This window comes from Gouania willdenowi, chromosome 20 (genome assembly GCF_900634775.1).
Source record: "Gouania willdenowi chromosome 20, fGouWil2.1, whole genome shotgun sequence".
Classification (NCBI taxonomy): Eukaryota; Metazoa; Chordata; class Actinopteri; order Blenniiformes; family Gobiesocidae; genus Gouania; species Gouania willdenowi.
The window spans coordinates 9490927-9505864 of NC_041063.1; the positions used below are offsets into that span (position 1 = coordinate 9490927).

General features: G+C 37.0%; 1 protein-coding gene across 6 annotated transcripts in view; it reads left to right on the plus strand.

Annotated features, from left to right (window-relative positions):
* The first annotated feature begins 595 nt into the window (after positions 1 to 595).
* LOC114454074 (solute carrier family 12 member 7-like) overlaps positions 596 to 14938 on the plus strand; it is a 70652-nt gene continuing 56309 nt past the window's right edge. For 4 of the 6 annotated variants that reach the window (XM_028434198.1, XM_028434200.1, XM_028434206.1 and 1 more), the window contains exon 1: positions 596 to 886. In XM_028434198.1, the coding sequence (XP_028289999.1) occupies positions 661 to 886 (226 nt within the window). In that variant the 5' untranslated portion in view covers positions 596 to 660. Of the gene's footprint in view, positions 887 to 6600; positions 6617 to 14938 lie in introns of those variants that run through there. The other 2 variants (XM_028434201.1, XM_028434205.1) reach the window with 2 other exon arrangements.

Consider the following 14938-nt stretch of genomic DNA (forward strand, 5'->3'; position numbering starts at 1 on the left):
TTTGACATTCAGAGCAGAATCACATTATTATTTATTTATTTATTTTTTATCCTTTTGCATGCCGGAAAGGGCGACGGAAAAAAGCATTATGCTTATCCAGATCCGTCCCCTGATTTGAACACAGATAATTTTACATCAAACCTCATTTCATTTATTTATTTTTATTTATTTTATTTATTATTTAGTTGAAAATATTACATCCAGAGTAGGTATGTAATAGGCCCAGCTTTAAAGTTTTTTTTTAAAAAAAACAAAAAAACAAAAAAACTTTTTTTTCCTACATAATTTTTGTGTTTTTTTCCCTTTCCAAAATATTGTATTGTTATCGTGAGCTTTATTATTCTCAACTCAACTCAACTTTATTTATATAGCAAAAATTACAACAAAGTCATCTCAGTGCGCTTAACAAAATATTAAGTCCATAGTAAGAAAAAGAACCCAACAAGCATTTAGCGACAGTGGGAATAAAATCCCGATGGCCCATATTGGACTCTCTGGCAGGCCGGTTTCGGTCCGCGTTCCTCATGATACCAAATGTTCAAAAATATTGAAAGACGCTGGAGGGCGGGTTCAGCTGTCAGTGAGTGAAGGGAGGGGAGGGGTTCGTTGGTACGGAGAGGAAAATAGTTTGCCCCCCGGTTCGCTCTAGTGCCACCACGGATGGCCAGGAGCGGGGTTATGGGGGAGAGGTTTGTCGTTGTTCTCGTGGACGGAGGAGCAGCGGTGCTACCGAGTCCCGTAGACGGGGAACATGTGCAGGAAGTTGGGTCGGACTCAGCACCTGACCCGGACTCCGCCGAGACGCAGGGGGGTCCGACGTTGGAGCTGCAGGATACGGTCGGTGTGGTGCCCATCCTGGAGTACAACCGTGAGCCCAACAAGTACGGTAAGATAAAAAAGAGGTTCTTCTTCTTCTTCTTCCTCTTCTTCTTCTTCCGTTTAAAACATGTAAACACGCACAGGTTTTTTGGTCCGGGGCTCAGCGGGGAACCTCGGGTTGTGACTTGGTGCTCATTGTGTTCCACAATAGAGGGATGTAGAAAACATACCTGTCAAGTTTTGGATTTGAAAATAATTATGGGACATTTTCTGGCGCCTGCTCCGAGCAGACCCACCACCTCAACCAAGCTCCAGTAGCCCTTATATTTTACAACAAGTGTAGAGGAGATGTAAAATACCCACTTACTAAATACAATGAAGTCACGTGACTTAACATTGAAATGCTGTGAACTTTCCTACTAGGGCTGGGCGATATGGACCAAAACTCATCACAATATTTTTTTTCTCAAAATGCTGATATATGATATAAATCTAGATAATTTTATTTCAAATGAAGTCTGACCAGAAATACATTTCTGGATTAAATTTGCTGATGTAAAATGCCACACAGGCTCATTTATAAACAGCTGCACAATATATGCCACTTTTGGTTTTTTCTCCTGTAAGGGACAGCACGTGTGAGTGAGTGAGTTCTGTAGTATGTGGCTTGTTATGGGGAAGGTCTGGGTTAGGACGCACTCAATAATCCATCTAACTGAGCTTTAGAACAAGTATTTTAATACAAAATAGGCTATATATATTTATATACTGTATATATTAGGGATGTTACAACAACTGTTTCATTTCCGATACAATATCGATATTGCAGCCTTGCGTATCGGCCTATACTGATATTGATCCGATATCAGCATGAATCATGCACGCATACTTTTTTTTCCTTTTTTGATTATTTTTTAAATTTAATTATTTATCTCTCTGTTTTCTTTAATAAAAGAGTCAGCAGCAGTAATATGAGAAACACTGATAACATAATATCTACTGTATTCTACAATTGATAAAAATAAATAAAAAAATGAAAAAAAACGGAAAATACGGAAATTTTAATCCGATATTCGCTTTCAGGCCAACATCGGACTGATATCCGATATATATATATATATATATATATATATATATATATATAAATGCAATATTTAAGTTTTCTATATTGCCAAAATAGAAAACTCAATATACTGTATCTTGAATCTCGATATATCGCCCAGCTCTAATTCCTACAATTATAAAACAGCCTAAACGAAAACATAAATGTGTATATGAAGCACATGTTTATTTAATATATTTACAGTTTATATACAAGTCAACACATTGCATATTTACTGTTAATTTCACGTTGCTTGTCTTTAAGTTAGACATTTACATTTTATTTTCATTATATATTTTCTTATAATTTCTCATGCCCACACATGTGGTTCTCTGGTATTCACTAATGACTTATTAGACACATTTGTTGCAGAATTTACATAATCACTTTTTGAAAGTAGTGTATATTTGTGGTGCTTGTGATTGGCTGATTTTTCATGGTGACTTACGTCGCTAGACGCTAAAATCTCAGTTATTAATCTAACAGAACGTGTAACTGTGTCCCATCCTGCTGCTCTTTAGGAAGATAAACTCTGTCACATTTTACAATGTATTTACACCAGTTCTTTGTTGTTTTTGCCAGAACGTCTTCTTACATCCATCTCACTTCTGAGTTGTTTATGGGTTTGTTCCCACTGTCGACACTAATCTCACGAGAACTGCCACTCAGGCCATTTCAGGTGCAGCTCTCGCGAGGCTAGCGACAGCGTTATTTATCTTTGAATTATTATCACATTAAAATGCGGGATATTTACGGGAAAATACCTTGACAGGTATGGCATAAAATAACGTGTTATTAATTTGAATTACAACTAATAACAAATAAAACAGAACGACAAAGCTTCTGTTAAGGCATAATACAGTATGCAACTTTTGATTGGAAGCTAAATAAACAAATATAGGAAAATAAAGTCTTCCTTTATTAAAAAAAAAAACAGTGGATTTTGGCACACAAGTGTCTTTTTGTTTCCTATATTAATTAACAGTAAAAATACTATTTAAAACACAAAACAAAACCACACAAATGATCCACTATGCATAAGGTTTTATTTGTATGTTCAACATCAAAATGCTGGAATAAGTTTTACAATTCAAACTCACAGCTCTTTGAAGAGTTTATTTGACTCCTCTACCTTGAATTTAACAGCTTCCAATTGCCTTCTTAAAAAAGTATTTAACAAGGCAATGCATTGTGGGCTCTTTATTTTAGACCTCAGTAAAACAGGCCCTCTGTGTCAAATATCACTGTAGTACACTCGTGTCGCTCTCCTTCCCCCTTGTTTGGTGTGCAGCACATTGTACTGTGTCCGTAGCCCTGCTCCTCGCAACACAGAGACGCAGACAGAGCGTCATACGTGAGGCCGAAAAACTAACACAATTAATTCTATCTATCCTGTTCTATATTAGGTATCTGCATATTTGACTGCTTGGAGGCAATCCTGATTGTTATATACTGTATATGCAATATTGGAGTATGACATGTGATTACAGAATCTCTCCTGGTCTGTTCTGGTCACACTGCCTTAAGCAGGCCAGATACCGTTGTACCAAGGTCTCTTCCAGGAAGCTCTGTCATTGTTATCACCAACTTTCTCAAACTCAATGGCAATAAATCAGAAATGTTCATCATTACTCCTAAATCCCTCCTCCCCTCCGCTCAGGATTTTACACTTTTCATCAGTGGTTACGTGGTCACCCCCTCCCCGCTGATCAGAAACATTGGAGTCATCTTTGACTCTACAGCCCTACGTACGCCTAATCACTAAAAGCCTTCTTTCATCTTCAAAACATTGCCCGCCTTCGTCCAGGGCCCTATGAAATCTGCGCTTAGTCCGTGTTGTCTTTTAGTTCTTTTTATTCCAGCCTTTTGTCTGTGCCTCATAGGTACACATTCACAGTCAGCGAGCTACCTCAAGTACAACCGTTTCAGTGGGAACTTCCGGTTTACAAAATAAAAGTCTGTTGGAGCAACGTTATTAGAATGTAACATTCTAACAACATCTCACCAGAGCTACAGAAGATAGGGTCATTTAAATTAGGTTAATTTAAACTAAGTTGATCAGAACTTCATTAATAAACCTGCTCAGATTCAGTAAATCATTGATCCCTGAGAGGAAATTGGGTGACATTAACTTTGTTCTCATACATCTTTTTATATGACATATAAATAATTAAAAAGGAGCAGTCAGAATAATCCATGTCACTACAATTTATATCTACCTTTTAATTGTATCTTACTTTATTTTTGACATACATTTTTGTTTAATTATGAGTTTTTATATTTATTAGTATTTATTTTGTTTAAAAACTAATATTTTCTTTAAAAAATGATGAATATTTATAAAAAAAAACAAAAAAATAAAAAACGGAACTTGAGAAATTTAAGTGAAAAACATGGTATTTGGGAAAAAATGAAACAGATTTTATAGGGACACAGAAACCCTAATCCATGCCTTCATTTCCTCCAGACTCCATTACTGCAATAGCCTCCTCTATGGTCTTCCCTTCACCTAAAGTAGAGGCTTTAATCTTTCAGAATCTGGTGTCAGATTTCAGATAGTCATAGCAGAAAAAATTCTGTGGGTCTTTAAAAATCAGTCAAAATGGTCAAAAACGGCTGGCACTGAGAGGGGTAGAAAATGTGAAAATGGCTGGCACTGAATGAGTTAATAAATGTTCCTGTGTGGCATTTTTCATTAGCAAATTTAACCCAGAATTGTGTTTTTGGTATTACTTTATTGAGTTAAAAATATACAGATTTATATCGTATAAATATCGCCATTTTGAGAAAAAATATCGAGATATGATTTTTGGTCCATATTGCCCAGCCCTACTCTGGAACTCTCTTCCTCCAAACATTTTGGTATTAAATACTGCTGTTGATTGATCATAGTACAACTTTAAAAGTATATTCATTCATCGTATTTACGTAGTTGTGAAATGTCTGAGTGACTGCCCTCTAAGGGTTGAACGCTGGCTTTTACAATTGAATTTTGCTATTGGCTGAGACAGATAATGATGCTTCATTGTGACCATTGTGCGTCACCAATTTTCACTGTTTGGTCCCGCCCCTTTTATAAAAGCTGAGGGGAGGGACTAGTTTTCCTCCTATCTCAGCCCTCAGTAAGTATTGATTGACAGCCCCAATGCAGAACTCCATGCATTCTCTGTGTGTGTGTGTGTGTGTGTGTGCGTGCGTGTATGTGTGTGTACAGACACATCGTGTGTAGAGCTGCAACTAACACTTATTTTTGTAGTCGACTAATCTATTGATTATTTTTTCGATTAGTCGACTAGTCACGATTATTTTTCTGTTTTGAAGCACATATTTTACAGTTATTTGAACACCTGTGAACGTGTCCGTGTTGTACTGTGACATCATGTCTTATACAGAGGAATTAAAACACACAAAACATGTATTTGTGGTGTAGTTCTTATATTTAACACATAAAATATAGTTGAAATCACAATAAAATCATGGATAAATGAAATATCATAAACTTAAAGTGTAAGTTGTCTTGAACAAAGTAGTAGTAGTAAACAAAGAGTAAATAAGTAACTTTAAAAAGCAGGAGATAACCTGTAGGTTTGTATAGGTAATGAGGTTTAAACCAATCACAGAGTTCCTTTGACATCTTGTTTGAAACAAGTTAGGAAATGTCTACTCAATGTTACCCAAATCACATGTTTGATATTAAATTAAAGAGGTTTCCTGTTCAATTACAAATTGTGATCCTTTTTTTTTTTGTTTGTTTTTTTTGTTTTTTTTGTTGTTTTCAAAAAAAAAAAAAAACAAATTGTGATCCTTTGCTCTCTTTTTTTGTGCACTACTGCGGAAATGCTATGCTAATCGTGCCTCCGTGACAGTTGCTGTTGTTGGTGTTATTCTGTGTAGTAGAGACATGGGCAGCACGCACATGCACACATGAGCTGGTAGGCGGGGCTGTCGGTCATCTCACAGCAGAAGGGTACAGTGGCTGACTTTATGACAGACTTTAATATATTTGCAGAGGTAGAAACGATTGGTGGAAAAGATCAGTTTCATATGCATGGATCGGCAGATATCCAATCCCCCAAAATCAGGGAAATCGGCACCGATCGATCGGCCGGCCTGTCATTGCCCAATCGCGTTAGATTCCTGACTACTAACCAGGTCTGGGCCTGGTTAGTAGTTGGATGGGAGACCACTGAGAATTCCAGGTGCCACAGTGGGGGGGACAGTCGCTCCAGTGGTGTCTGTCATTGTGTCCTTGGGCAAGGCACTTCACCCATATTGCCTGGTATGACTGTAGTGTGTCAGTGAGTGTCGGTGGTGGTCGGAGGGACAGATGGCGCACCATGGCAGCCTCGCTTTCGTCAGTCTACCCCAGGGCAGCTGTGTCTACAATAATAGCTTACCACCACTAAGTGTGGAGTGAAAGAATAATCCCTTCATTCTGTAAAGTGACTGAGTGTCTGTGATAAAGCGCTATATAAAATCCAATGCATTATTATTACTGAGGTGCAGTTGTGTCCTTATTTGGGTTTTTTTCAACCCAGCCTGTTCCTGTAAACTGCTAATCATTTCAAAGTGATGTAGTGTTTCCAGTAATGCACTAGAAAGAGTTTCCTCGTCTGTTCCCATGAGCCTTCACCTGACTTCAATCTCCGTCCTCAGGAGTGCTTTTGCTGAAAACAAAGTGCTTCTATAGCAACAGTAGGTGATTTGCTGGGGTAATGGCTGAGAGTTTTGTGTGTGTGTGTGTGTGTGTGCGTGTGTGCGTTGATAGGTGATCAGTGGAGCACACACACGAGTTAAAGGTTTACTCAGCATAGAGAACTGGCCCAATGTTGTGGTTGATTTAGATTGTAATTTTTATGTATACCTTAGCCACACAGTGATTGCTTTAGTCTTTTACTGTGGATTACCGCAGGTTACGTTTGAAAGCACATATTCAAGTGAACTACTGTCTTTAACCAACTGGAGGATGTTAGTAAATGGAATAAAAAGAGATTCTGTTGTCGGCAGGTCTTGACTGCAGTGGTCTGATTGTGTGAGAGCTGTTGTCTACAGTGTTATTTTCAGTCAAACGAAAAACTTCCTCTGACGTGTGATCGCTGTGTGGCGTCATAGCCGTGGACGTTAACAATCCACTCATCTACTTGAGCGCAACTGTTTTAAATATTTACACATCTGTATGCAATCCAGTACAAATCAGTGTGTAGGGCAGGGGTGTCAAACTCATTTTAGATCAGGGGCCAAATACGGACCAGTTTGACCTTAAGTGGGCTACGTCATTTTTGTGGGAAAAAGAGCAAATTTCACATTAATGTCCCCATTTTTGCATTTCTGCTTATAAATGATATATAAATGTAAGTATGTGAGTATTTCAGTCCCTGCAGGATCTTCACTTAAATTTTACAGATTTTGGGAATTTGGGTCATTTTGTAAACGAGTTTGAGGACAATTTGCCAGTTTAAAAAAAAAAAAAAAAAAAAAAATAGCTTAAAAATGACTGCCGGGATGTAATATACAGTACAACCTGGGAAACTGAGCTCTGCAAATATTGTGGATTTTAATAATTTTTTTGTATTTGTAGGTGTTGAGAACTGAATTAGTTGGTCATTTACAAAATGTTTCATGTTTTTCTGTCATTTTGACTTTATCGAGCGGGCCAAATTTGATGCTCGAAAGGGCCGGATTTGGCCCCCGGGCCTTGTGTTTGACACAGGTGGTGTAGGGGAACAAAAGGGTAATTCATATTCGAAAATATTGATTATTAATTTTAATATGTTTGTTGCCAGAGGTTCCATCTAGTATTGAGTTTTAAGTGTCCTCGATCACCTTATTTTTTTTATTTTTTTATTTTATTTTTTAATTTATTTATTTATTTTTTATTTCGATCACCTTATTTTTTTAAATTATTTATTTATTTTTTATTTCGATCACCTTATTTTAATTAATTGTAACAGTTCCCTGTTTATGTAGTGGATTCTTGACGTCAGAATAGAGGTTTAATAAAAGTTTAAATGTCAATGAAAACACAGCGTTTACAATATGTACATGTTTATTTTACAGGCGTATTAACATGATGGTTAATTAGGCAGTTTCCCATTTTTCACAGTTATTTTGACTCATTGGCATCACACAAAATGTACATTTTAACATACACACTCTGAGAGTTTTAGATGTTTGTGTAAATTTGGGATTCATAGGGGTTTTCTAACGCTCTGAGGAGGAGGAGGAGGAGGAAGAAGGAAAATCGAAAGTTAAAGTAATGAAATGAATAAAACTTTACCAAAATGAAAATTATAGGCTATGAATCTAGAATTTTCGATTGAGAGAATTTGTGTTCGTTTTTCCTTTTCTGTACCGAAGCAAAAGAGCTTGAATTTGAAAAACAAGGCGATTTCCGTTTTTTCATTTTGGTTTTGGAAACAAGTATCAAATATTGAGTATTTTTTTTTTTTCATTTTTCATGTTTTTGTTACAAAATGAAAACGAATGATACACGGATTAGTACACATTTAATCAGTGATTTCATTGTATGTTTCTGAAGATTCAGCCTTCTGTGTTTTTAGATAAACTGGTGAGTATTTTAATATTTTTAAGCAATTGACTGCCGAGTCATGATGAACTCTTTAACTGCTTTGTGAATGTACTGAGTCATGGCTGTGTGATAATTACTGCTCATCAGTGTTACTAGGCAAGGGAGGCAATGGGTTTTTATTTATTTTTTTCCAAAGAGAAGTCTCATTCTCACTGTAGCTGTTCCCACTCAACGTTTTTTGAAGCCAGAATACGGCTCGCATTTTGCAATTTTGGAGCCAGAGTCTGCGCAGTAGGGTCCGGCAGAAAGATCCCTGGTAACAAGCCCCGCCCATTTAGCATACCGCCCTGATGACTTATGAAGCCCAGCTACGCCAAGAACATATCAACGGCTTAGAAATGTTTACTGCAGAATAACTCATTTTGACAACTCAGAAAAGACAAAAAACTGAACAGAAAAGTTAAATGGCGTCTCCACTTTCCTTCATAACGTAACTGCTATTGGCAACGAGAGCTATGCAAGATCCGCGGCTGTCAATCATCCTCATATATGACGTAAAATTCCGTTTTTTCAACCTCAAATAACTTATTTAAAACGAACTTCACAGAAAAATGAGCACTTGAACACAATGTAGAGGGATAATAACTATTGACCACAGCAGAGTTTAGGTTTGGAAAAAAATTATGTGATAAGTATTTTAAACTTTACAGTTTGACCCACATCCCGTCTGTTATCATTGAGGACCTGTCCATTCTTTTTACAGTCTATGGTCTCATTAGCACCTGGTTTGTGTTTGATAACCAGTGTTTTGGAGGCTTGTAGGAGCTCTTCCAGATGAAGTTTTTGTGTCCCTTTTTGTTGCTCTGTCTATATTCACAGAAAGAGCACATTGCACACATGTCAGGTAGCCGAGTATGAGCATTGTCAAACTGACACCTTCAAACACCAAATTGATGAAATACAGTAAATAAAGATTAATTATTAAAGCTGCAACTCTTATAAAAGTGACTTTTTGTCATATTAGCTAAAGCTGTCACTGTGTAAGGCTCATTGAGTCCCTCCTGCTGCTCCTGCAGCCTTTGGCAGATTGCCAGAGTGCACCGCGACTGAGCAAAAAGAACCAATCAGAGCCAGGATTGTGTTTGATGGGCTGTCTGATAGCTGTTGCTCACAGGCCCCGCCCCTTTCCCGGGGCTGCAGCGTCGTCTTTTTTTTTTTTTTTTTTACAGTGTATGGTCTGGAGGAGTAGAAGATGGAATTAGCAACTTTTCTGCTTAAAAGGTAATTACTGCTTGATTTACATTATGTTTGATGTGTAATTGTTACACTAGAACTCTGTAGTGCATGTGTTGTTCATGTGTGCGCAGCAGCCTCCGCGTGGGCTGCTGTAAGTGACACTGTTGCTGCTGAGGTGTGTGCATTGCAGTAATATGCTTTTAACAGAGCATGTTACATTACTGTGATGTTGCTGTCTGGCTAACATTAGCTTGTCAGCTCCTCTGAGGGAGGGACTTTGGAAAGTTTGGAGGCAGGGCAAGAGCGCAGCAAGGGGAGAGAGGGATCTGACAGTTGCGGACTGCACCTTTAAATGTGTTTTATATTTAATTAGCAATTGATTGTGTGCCAGGACTTTTCCATACCATCTTGTTGTATTTGAAAACACCTCCAATTCTCTTACTTTTAATGTCACTCGTAACTTTTCACACACACATTTTTGCATATTTCATATGGGTCATTTGTGTTCACACAGCAACAGCCTGTAGCGGTACAGAGTTGTAAACAAACACTGTCTCACAAAGCTGCTGGTCTCTCATTGGTCAGAAATCCTGGACGAAAAAATGCTAGAAATTATTTACAACCAAGCTTCCTCAGAACAGCTCAAGAAATAACGAGACGTTTCACAGTTACGGATGTTTTTGTTGTTGTTGTGGAATTAGACCCAAATTGTACCCATTTGTAAATACCTGTGTGTGCGCACACGAGAATGTTTTATGTACTTTGTATTGTGGGTGGATAAGTTTTTGTTTTGAACGTATTCGACTGTATTGTAGAAAGGCCCAACCAGGGACAGGAGGTGTAAACTATCACTAGCTTTAAACTAGGGTTGGGCAAAAAATCGATTTCAGTGATTTATCAAATTTGGAGATCAAAACGATTTTTATTTTGCAAATTCGAGTTTTCTAAAAAAAAAAAAAAATGTTTTGCATTTATTTTTTTCTTTATTTTTCTTTATTTTGTTTTTCCCAACCCTTTTTTTCTGACTTTTTTGCGTTCTGTTCTTGTGGGTTACCGTAGCGCGATGTGCGCATTTGTAAACTTTTTGTTTAGATTTGTTTACCCTTTGAGCAGGCTATATGTGTGCCACAGACATGTTTACTGTTTTATTCACACTATGCTGAGATGCTAAGGGAAGAGTTGATTTTTTTTTTTTTAATTGTAATGTTATATGTTATAAAATATGTAGTTATGTGATTTCTTTATCAGAAAATTGAAGTTGCTGTTGCACTTTTGTTTAAACCTGGGTTAAAGCTTGAAATTCTTGAATGACAGAGAATCATTTACTTTGTATTTTGAGATTGTTCTATGTATTTTAACTCTTCAGGACAATCACAGCAACAAAATTGCACCTTTGATAATATATCTGATGTCTGCAGTCATTTTTAAGTGCATTGAAAAAAAAAAATACAATTTTTTTTTTTTTTTTAGGCAAAATGTACATCACATCACCTGCAAACTTATTTTGTATCTATGTTGAATTGCATTGTTCCTGTCAAAAAATAAATGACATCGAGGGCTTTAAAAGGTGAGTGGATACTTTAAATTCTCAGTGGTTACTCCTAGTCCTAACATCAAATGTTGATGTTTTCATTATTGTTATCTTATTTGTTGTTACTAGACTGTTTCTATACCTGTGTTGCCTTTAAGAGTGTTCCTGTCTCGATTTGAACTATTGTACTTTAGCTAATGAATCTAAAATTACAACAATAACTAAAAATAGGTAGCACATAACAAACAATTTGTCAATGGTAATCATTCTTGTTATTGTTAGCATTGCTGTAAACTATGTGCCTTTTTGTAAACCTGTGAGCGTCCCTACAACGTCACAATAATTATCGGTAACACTTTAGTTGAGGGAACACTTATTAACCATTAATATTAGTTGCCTATTAGCATTAGTAACATATTGGCTCTTAATTAGTCATCATTAAGTATTTATTAATGCCTTATTCTTATTAATGCTTTATTATACACTCCAAACAGGATTAGGCTTAACCTAACATTTTCATGTTGAGATCATAATTCATATACAGTAACTTCCTTACTTACTACTACGAAGTAATAATTCTGAGGTTATTGAGGGAAAACTCTTAGTTAATGGCTTACTGGTTGTATAATAAGGCCATGCATTTGTTACATTTGTGTTGTGGCTCGTTTAATACACATATCAAACGGAACTGCAGGTTTGTCCATTGACGGTAAGAAAAATGCATTGAGAGACACAACGTTCACCATCCTTTCATTATCCTCGCCAATTTGTTGTGGGCTGGTGTCATCGACATCATTGGTAATAATGAAATGAACTGGCAAACTCGTGCATTAACTACAGCCCACTCAATACAACCTTACGGCGTCTCCTCAGCTGTGGGGGAGTGACTGCTGCATACTTATTTCAACTGCATACTGTCTATTTATACTGCATTATTGATCCATATTCATATTAGTAAATGTGGTTATAGTGCTTTGTTGTACTTGTACAGTGTCAATAAAGATATCTTACACTACAAACCAAGATGTATCAAATTACAAGCCTCTTAACCTCTTGTTTCATTTGCCGTGTTAGGAAAATTAGGTATAATGATAACTTGCCGAGCACAGTTTTTAGTTGCCAGTGGCAAGCGGGCGCATGAAAATATTTATTTAGCACTGACATTCCAATAATGCACAATATCAAATAAAAAATACAATGTTTAACTTGTCCCCACTCACACATACATTAAATAATATTGTACAGGCCTATAACTGACTGAGCTGCTGGAAGAGAGTCCGATTAAATATGTTCTCGCATTAAAACACTGAGGGGCGGATTCACAAAAGGTTTAGTGGTATTAAAACGTGTGCAAACGTCACTCCACGCGCTAATAGGGAGTACAAAGGGCAAGGAATCAGAAGTGCACATGAGCTGCACTTTGTAGTGATAGTTTTAGTATGGAAAAATAGTACAACTGAGGAGGAGGTGCAAACACACATGCAGAGATCATCGCTGCAGTGAATGTGGACAGAAAACACAGCAGAGATTAACAGAAGGCTCCAGTTATGTGAGAAAAACAGGTTCTCTGTGCGCAGAGATGGATATATGGATATGACTAGGGGTGGGAACCTCTGGGTACCTTGCGATAGGATACACAATACAAAGCTCACGATAACGATGCTGCGATTATCGATATATTGGTCAGAAATCAATCTACGATATTCTATTACATAAGAAAAAAAAAAGATTAGGTGAAAAAATACAGTTTTTATTTTATATCTCTGAAAGACAATAAATTGAAAAAGTGTCATATGAACAGTGACACTATTTTAGTGCAACATTTCTGTAAATAAGTGTCAACGAATAATTATCTCCAATAGTGCTTTCTGTAAACAAAAAAATAGTCTTTCTTACCAGTGACACCATTATAGTGCAATATTCCAGTAAACAATATATTGGTTCCTTCAATAAACAGTGACAACATTTCTGTGAAGACGTACCTGCACATTTTAGTGAAAAAGCAGAAAAGCTTTTGAAAAACAAAAAAAAAACAAATCACAATCGATATCGATAATCGATCGTGCTAAAAAAAATTTGCGATATATCACTGTATCGAGATATCGTCACACTCCTAAATATGACCATGGATCAATATCGCTTTGGACTCACTGCTCCACTGATCTCCTTTCTCACCTTGTTTAGACCATAAAAGATTTTTTTATTTTTTTATTTTTTCATTTTTTCAGTTTATTTCCGACATGGTTGCATTCACAGAAGTTTTGTGTTTCTTTTTTTTTTTTTTTTTTGTACATGCCGAAAAAGGAGACGAGAGAAGCAGTTTGCTTATCTAAGTCCCGTCCCCTGTTTTGAACACAGAAAATTTACATCAAAGCTTGTCTCTCTGGTCAAACAGTTGTTCTAAACACAATTTCATTTTTTTTTTTTTTTTGTCCTTTTTTATGTAGGATTTATTCTCATCTGTAGTCAGTGTTGTCTTTTTTCATTCCTCCTCCTCTCCATCGTTGTTCATGTTGTCCTTTGTTTGCTCTCCTCCAGTTCAAAATAAGAGTTCCTCTTCTTTCGAAGTTCCTTGTTATCTTCAGATTCGTGTTGTTGTGATCTTCTGTTCGTGAAGATTGAGTCGATTGCGTTCATTGACCAGTTGATAAGTTCCATCTCGTTGATGTGTTGATCTCATATTTGCGTAAGAATGTGTTCCGAGGTTTTTCTTTATATCTAGTCAAGTTTGCAGCTTGTTTTGTCTCTGCATCAAGGTTATTCCAGCTGGTAATAGCTCTATTTACAGTGCTGTGTTTTCCAATGTTAGATTTAACCCTTTCTTGTATAAACACATTACTATGTCTTAGGACATATGTCTGGATATGAAACGTTTCTGTATTTGATATGGGAGTGTTTTAAGTGATGCCCTAAATGCGAGAATTTGTGTGTTGTAGTGTATTATTTCTCACGCAGTTTTAGGTATTTGGCCTTTTCAAATAGTTCGTTTGTGTGTGCGTTGTGTGGTGCTTTATATAGAATTCTAATTGCTTTTTTTTCTGAAGATCAGATGTTTAATTTACGCATAATCACTGATGGCACAACGGTGACATATGAGAGTGTGCGTGACACAGCGCTGCTCAGACCTGCGCTGGATGATGGTCATTAGTTCATCTTCAAAGAATGCAGACTGATTGACAGACTGTGTTGCTGTATTAACTCAGATCAATGGCAGATCAATAGGACGGTTTCTGTCCTAATCTGCCTATTTTGCATGCACTGATCAGAGCAAAGTTACAGGACCGGACGGAGCACCCACATTAAATGAAGGGGAAAAAAATATCATTAGGTTTTTTTTTTAAAGTTTTTTAAACATTTTTATTTGTTTGATTAGTTTTCTACATTATTAAATGTTTGTGCAGCAGACAGAGAAGCCCATCTGCCTCAAATTTAAGTCAGTGTGCTTGTGCGCTTAGTAAAGAGCATTTCTGTAAAACGTGCACTGACTGACTGAAACCAGATCCTACTGCTGAGGGGCAGCGACGTGCATGGCTGCGTGTTAACAGAGGGCTACACGTGACGTAACTACAGTGTCGGCGTGACACAGAAACATAAAACACACTTATGTGCTCTGTCATGTCTGATCAGAAGACACTTTAGCGCTCAGATGTATTGAAATACAGCTGCTACGCGAGTCCAGACAAACGCGTCCCTCATCACCACATCCTGTTTTGCTCGGCTT